General features: G+C 57.4%; 1 protein-coding gene across 1 annotated transcript; it reads right to left on the reverse strand.

Annotated features, from left to right (window-relative positions):
* Nucleotides 1-653: 653 nt before the first annotated feature.
* Nucleotides 654-6,931, reverse strand: GDI1 (GDP dissociation inhibitor 1). Its single transcript, XM_008588937.1, has 11 exons — nucleotides 6,794-6,931; nucleotides 5,511-5,618; nucleotides 5,287-5,386; nucleotides 5,009-5,143; nucleotides 4,302-4,500; nucleotides 3,908-4,039; nucleotides 3,055-3,154; nucleotides 2,475-2,646; nucleotides 1,932-2,076; nucleotides 1,763-1,817; nucleotides 654-1,674 (listed from the first exon to the last, which is right to left on the reverse strand). The coding sequence occupies exons 1-11, from the start codon at nucleotides 6,836-6,838 to the stop codon at nucleotides 1,522-1,524; spliced, it is 1,344 nt and encodes a 447-aa protein (XP_008587159.1). The 5' UTR covers nucleotides 6,839-6,931; the 3' UTR covers nucleotides 654-1,521.
* Between the last annotated feature and the right edge of the window lie 157 nt (nucleotides 6,932-7,088).

The following is a 7,088-nucleotide window of genomic DNA, read 5'->3' on the forward strand; positions in this document are numbered from 1 at the left end:
CCCGCGGCCCGCCCCGCCCCGCCGGCGGCCAGGGGCTGGACTCTGGTGACTTCGGTCCCGGCCCCCTCTGCCGCCTCCTAGTTACCCTGGAGATTGGATCCCCCGGACCCCTGCGTTCCCTCGACATTAACCCCAACCTTACACCCCTCTACGTCCTCCCGTTCATCCCAAAGCTGGGCTCCCGTCCCCTCCACTTCTTTGATGTTGACACCAGCCTGTCACCCTTTCTCTCAGCCTGAGGCCAGGCCCCGGTTCCCCCAATCCCCACCGCATTGACCCGGAGAATGGTAACCCTGATCCCCTGCTTCGACTTTGACTCCCAACCAAGGCTGGCCCCTGGCCCCTCTACCTCCTCCTTTCTGACCCAGAGGCTAGGACCCCCTCTGCTTCCTCGAGGTTGACCCCCACCCAAAGCTGGACTCCCATCCCTCCACTTCCTCTGCATTAACCCCTGACGGTTGCAGTACTGGTGCCAGCACTAACTCACTGCTTGGCCTTGGGCAGGTCAATTTGACCTCAGCTTCCTCTGTAATTCTCTGATGAAGAATGTGTCACTTTTTACAGCCAGGAGTAAAGCTAAGCCAGAGCCTCAACCCAGGGAACCAAAACCCTGTCAAATACCCATTTTAGGGAAATAAATCTAAAGACCCAGGTTCTGATTTCAACACGGTTTTTATTGGGAGGTTTCATTTTTGTTTTCTGTGAAATACACTAGAGGTTAGGGAAGGGGACACATTCACTTTGCAAGATAAGGGTTTCCCACCACTAAAGGAAAGGCATGGGGCGGGGCACACTGGGGTTTGGATCCATTTTCCCACCTCCTTCTGCTTGGTTCACATTTCTTTTCTCTCTCAGAAAGTACCAGAGAACACAAACACAAAGACAAAAAACAAAAACAGCAAGATCAACCTCCTCCAACAGGGCCACACCCAAGCCTTCTCCCCATCCCCAGGCTGTGCCTGGACTGAGAGGGGCCAGGGCAGCTCACTCTAACGGCCCCCAGGCCACACCACAAGGCTGCCGCTCAGAAGGCTCAGACTCAGACAGGAGTGGGCTGAAGTTAATAAATTAGAATAAATTATGGGGGGGGGGGATGCAACTTGTGCTGGGAGGGCCCCTTCTCTCCAACAGGCAAGAGAGTTGGTGGGGGGAGGCAGGGGGCATCTCCAAAGGCCACTACAGTGGGAGTAAGAGCGGTGGGGGCAGAAGTCAGCTTTTCCTCGACATTCTTCTCAAACGGAGCAGAAGAATTAGGGGCGGGGGGAAGAGACACACAAGGAGAGGAACCCTCTTTTCCTAGGATAAGGAAAGGCCAAAGAAAGAGGATGCTATCCAACCCCCCATCTCCCAAACCATCACTAAGGTTAAGGATTTGGTCAGTAAATCAATGAGGTGGGTGATGGGAATATGGTGGGGGAAGCAGAGGACACTGGACCAGGGGTGCCCAGCCATACTGTCTCCCCAGCCCTTGGGGAGAATAGACACGGGGGTAGAGCAGGAGCTGGGGGGAGGGGTCAGTAATCACTGGTCAGCTTCTCCAAAGACATCATTTTGTTTGCGCTTCATGTTCTCAAAGTCAAAGGCCGAGCCAGCCATGCGTTTGTAGATGTCTTTGATGTCATTGCAAGTTGTCTCAAAGTGTGTGGTGGCATCATAGGAGCAGGAACAGAACACCTGGAAACAGCCAGAGCCCGGGGCCGGGATGAGTTGGGCAGGACCCTGGGTGGGCAGCCAGGAGCTGGGGCTGGGACACGCTTCTTACCTGGCTCTCAGAACCATCATCAATGGGCTCATACAAATCACTGATAGCCACAAACCTACAGGGCAGACGGAGAGGAGGGGACAGGCTTCACAACAGGCCTTGCCCTTCCTGATCCCCAACTCCAAGACTCCCTCATTCCTTCCCCCTAAGGCTCAGCCCTGCCCCTCACTTCTGGTCAATGGGCTCCAGCAGCTCCAGCGCCGGCTCCACTTCCTTTTCGGGCTCCGTGGTCTCCACTGTGGTGCTGGCAATGGCAATGTACTTGCCCTGCGCCGCCACGTTGTGTGCGTAGGAGATCATGCACACGTAGATGTCTGGCCATAGGAAGCACCCCATTAATGCGGGCCACACATGGAGAGGGCTCTTGGGGGCTAGGCACAATTCTGGCCTGTCTGCCCCTCCCCAGCCCCACCCCACAACAGGCAGCACCCAAGCTGTCACCCTCAAGGAGGGGAAAAGTCCAAACCACTCAATCCCTAGGGCCCCAAGTCACGGGGACTGCAATGCAGGTCCCATTTCTTCTGTGATAGGGAGAGACAGAGCAACCCCAAAGACAATGCACTAGAGTAAGTCAGAGGGCTAGCTGGTTGGCTCTGTAAGTGAGGTAGGGTGGCACTGATAACACCAAGGTCCAGGGTTGATCCCTGTACCAGCCAGCCACCAAAGAAAAAAAAAAAATTGGTGAAATAAGTCACACCACGGCCTGGCCTACCTGACTTCCTGTTGACCTGGTTCTGGGGGATGATGATTTGGCAGGAGTTGGCATCGTTGGTGTTCTTGATGGGGTGGCTGAGGATGCAGATGATACGGATAACCTGGCCGGCCTTCCGCACACGGTCAGGAATGTAGCTGGGGTCACAGATCAGCTGCTTGCAGCGTGCCACCTGTGAAGGCACCAGAAGGCCTTGCCCTGTCAAATTATCTCTCCCCTAGGTGGTCGTGCATCTGGGCCCACAGCGAGGGCAGGCAGGTCCAGCAGGCAAGCACTCCTCTTAGCTGTCACTACTGCCCTCTTGTAGCGCATGGCCCCACCCTACAGCTCAGGGAAGCAGCAGCCCATCTGCTGAGATCCTGATCAGGAACACTTTCTGGACTATAGACATAGCACATGGCTTCTGAGAGGTACGTCTTGCCAACAGTAATGGCTATGGAGATTTCTTTTGGACCCCCAGTTCCCAGCTCTGAGACCCTTGGGGGTGAGGAGCAACAGAGTTGGGTTCACTTGGAACAGAGCCCCTAAGTTGGCCAGGTCCTGCCCCAACCACAGTGACTGCACTGCAGGGAAGGCTTACCTCTCCCTCAGACTTCACACCCACCACCTTGCCATTCTCCATGATGATGTCATCCACGGGTTTGTTCAGCATATACGTCCCCCCATAGATGGCACTCAACCTGTGGTGAGGAGAGAGATGAAGTTCACCTCCTAGGAGAGATGGGGACCAATTCCACCGCACCCTCCCTCCCTCCACCACCGAGGTGCAGAAAAGGCTGCCCGAGGCAGGTAGAAGTCAGGAGACCCAGTGATTCATGTCAGCTCTGTCACTGCCACAACTCAGGACACATCTCAGAATGCTCCTTCAATATTCTGCAAAGGGCTAGCGTGCGGGTGACATGAGGGAGCACCTCCACACAGAAACAGCCTGAGTGACCAGAATGAAGGACTCTCTAGAGAAGGGCCAGCTCCCAGCTAAGACCTGACCCAAAGTTCTAGGGCCCTGGGCCCAGTCCTGGTGCTGCCAGAAGTTGAGCACGCCACCTTTATGGAGACCTGGTTCTTCAACTTTGCACTTCAACGCATCAGGGTTGTGCCCTGTCACCCAAGGATGGAAGGAACTAAATGAAGATCACAGATGGGGCCGGCCCAGTGGCGCACTCGGTAGAGTGCGGCGCTTGGGAGCGCAGCGGCGCTCCCGCCGAGGGTTTGGATCCCATATAGAGACCGGTCTGCTCACTGGTTGAGCGCGGTGCGGGCGCAACACCGAGGGTTGCGATCCCGTTACCGGTCACGAAAAAAGACAAAAAAGGAAAAAAAAAAAAAGATCACAGATGGAAAAGTATAAAATGCTGCAGAATGCTTGAGGGGGTCATTCCATTCTTGGCCTATTAGTTCTACTGAGTAACGCCAACTGAAAACCACGTCCTCACCTTGCGAAGCCCTGGGGCAGCTCACCCAGGCCGTAAAGCGGGTATAAATATGGGCTCTTGCCATACCGGGCCAGGGACTCGCTGTACAACTTGATGCGGTTGATGGTCTCGAGACAGGGTTGGTCCAGATAGCTGGGGGTACAGGGGTCAGAAAAGATGCTCCAACAGCAGCGACCATGGTTCACCCTCACCCAGGCACCAGGCCAGCCTTCCCACCACCCTGAATGGCCTGGGGAAGACATGGGTCAAACGCAGAGGGATGGAAAAAGCTACAGGTGAGCCCACAGCTGAGCATGAGGGACGCGTGGGGTGGGCGGAGGGAGCAGCAGGCAGGCATGGGGAGGGCAGGGTGCGACTGGGCAAGGGGGCTGCCACCGCTCCAGCTTCCCCTCACTCATCAGTGCGATAGAGCGCCAGGGCGTGGCCAGTGAAATCGATGACATCCTGGCCCAGGTCAAACTTCCGGTAGACATCACGCATGCTGGTACTCTGTGGGTCGACACCCTCGAAGGTCTTGGGGTCATTCTCATCGAAGTTTGCCACAAACACCAGGAACTTGCGGAAACGCCGTTTCTCAAACATGCCCATCAGATCTGAGGAAAGTGGCATAAGAAGACCCTTCACACCGCTGGAACACAAAACTCTCCTTCCCACCAGGGCAGGCTAAGAAAGCAGGAGCCCTAGCTCCCAGCTTAGCTCCGTCATGCGACCTTAGGTTAAACCCATACCCTTCTCAGCCTTGGTTTCCCCACCTGTACCAAAAGGGGATTGGGCTGGACAGGCTCTGGGGGCCTTCTCAGCTCCAACACTTGAGGATGTCTTGGGAGTTCAGTGGAACCCCTGCCAAAGGCTGAAGTCTCTCAAAAAGGAGTCTGCTTCCACATACCCTCTGCATGTGGACTTCCCTCCTGGCAACCAGCCATGAGGAATGGCAAAGGGCAGAAATGGAAATACAGATCAAGGGGCCTCTGGTACTGCACAGGGAACGTGACCTTGGGCAAGGGGGTGTCCTGCTCTGAATGGCTACCTTGCCACCATTCTGAGGACAGTCTGCCTCCCCCTCCGTCCCATTATTCTCTAGCTCATGGGACCCACACTCACTGGAAGCCAAGGCCTCGGTCTCAGTAGACGGCACTTTGTAGATCTTGCCCCCCTTGTAGACAAAGCTGCCCTCCACCACCTTGAAGTCCAGGTAGCGAGTCACCTCTGTATACAGTAGCATCTTTACCAGCTGCCCTGTGGGGGTGGGGAGCAACGTCAGCACGGCTCCCTCCAGAACCTCTAGCTGGTCTGGCTGCCCCTTCTCTGGAGCCTGACCATCCCCTGGTCTTCCCAATCCAATCCCCAACTCCCCTCAAGAGCTCCTTTGTCTCCCTCACCATTGGCCATGAGGAATTTGGGGATCAGGTCAACATTCCAGTCTCGGCCCCGGCCCATCGACTCAGGGGGCCCCTCCAGCAACTGAAAACGCTTATATAGCTGTGGGCAGGAGAAAGAGAGAGAGACCTCGAAGACTCCTCCTCCCTCCCCCACCCTCCTGCCCCGAGAACCTGGGAGCTGCGTCAACCCTATGAGGGACAGGCCTGGGCCTGGGCGGCCTCACCTCCTCCAGGGGTGTGATGGAGGAGCTCTCGCCCCCATAGTAGGGGTTCCGGTCCATGTGCAGCACCTTCTTCCCATTCACAGACATGATGCCGGACAGGATGCATTCCTTGGAGAGGGGAACATTTGCTGCACTCCCACCTGCCTACGTTCATTCCAGCAGCCTGAATTTGTTGCCCACCATAAACCTGCCTCAATGGACTGCTTCCTGCACCCCTGCGGGATGCCTCATCTAAAACTGGGGGCAATGGCTTCATCTAACCAGTCTCCTTTATAACCGTGCTGGGCAAAGAAGTGAACAAGGAAGACAGAAATAACGGAGGCTTTGAGGGAGACAGAGCATCCAGCAGACATAAGTACTGTCTTCTAGCTCCACTATGCCAAGAAAGTCATCTATCTCCGTAGAGCTGCGCAAGAAGGCAGATAAGACACAATGAGCCATGGAGGAGACCCAGCCAGACTGCGAAGGGCACCCACAAGGGAAGCAAAAGGCTTATTAGCAGTCCTTGAAATCGCAGGCCCCACCCTGGGCTGCTCTTTTTTTAAAGGGGAGAAACAAACCCCTGACCCTGAGCCTTCTCGGCCATGTCCACAGAAGGGGCATCTCGGCCCACACAGAGAGGCGAGTCTCTCAGGGGAGCAGGCCAACGGGTTTGGAGGAAGATAAACACCCTCACCAGTCACTGTCACTAGCCCAAGGACAAAGGCTACAGATACTACTGAGCCTAAGATCTCCAAGGGAAACCGGGGTGGGGTAGCAGGAATGTGGTCACTGCTGCTCCTTCTGGAACATTCCCTGGGTCCCCTGGCCCCAAAAGAAGCCCGGGAGGCAGGATGAGGGCCCACCCTGGTGAAGCCCCCCTCCCCCCGACCCCATGTCTCTGTACTTCATCCCCATCGGGATTAGCTCAAGATGGGAGGGGAAGCTGGGAAGGGGATGCTGGGCGGGCGATGGGTGGAGGCCAGGTGGGCGGGGTCGGGGGGCATCGAGCCGAGCGGGGGTGCGTTGTCAGGACCAGGCTGGGGTAGAGAGGACCGGAGGGGACCGGGGGTCGGGATCTGGGGAGTCTAGGAGGTGGACAGGAGGGTGCCCCTTGGGGAGAGGGGAACCATGGCAGCGAGGAGAGGCGATGTCGTGGCGGTGGGCGCGGGGCTGGCTTTTCCGGGACCCGAGCGCAGAGGATGGCAGTGACGGGAGGATGGGGCTGGCAGCCAATGGCTGCATCACCGCGGGGGCTGGACAGGGCACGATGCGGGGGTTAGGGAGCCCGAGGCCGCACTTACGGTAAGGCCGGTCCCCAGCACTATCACATCGTATTCCTCGTCCATGGTCAGGCCTCGGTGCCAGCGCCCGCTCGGCTCCTCCTCCTGCTTCACCACAGCAGTCGTCGCCGCCGCCGCTGCCGCCGCCGCACTGGACCAAAGATGGCGGCGCTGCGTCCGCCACCCGACCCCTCCGCCGCGTCAAAGAGTCCCTTCCCCTTCCTGCGTCCCGCCGCGCCCAGCCAGGGCCACCGCCTGCCTGGCTCGCCTCCCAGGAGGGCTTCCGGGGCCCGGGGCCCAGCACCAGCGCGGCTCC

Source organism: Galeopterus variegatus, unplaced genomic scaffold (genome assembly GCF_000696425.1).
Source record: "Galeopterus variegatus unplaced genomic scaffold, G_variegatus-3.0.2 Scaffold5108, whole genome shotgun sequence".
NCBI classification, from domain to species: domain Eukaryota; kingdom Metazoa; phylum Chordata; class Mammalia; order Dermoptera; family Cynocephalidae; genus Galeopterus; species Galeopterus variegatus.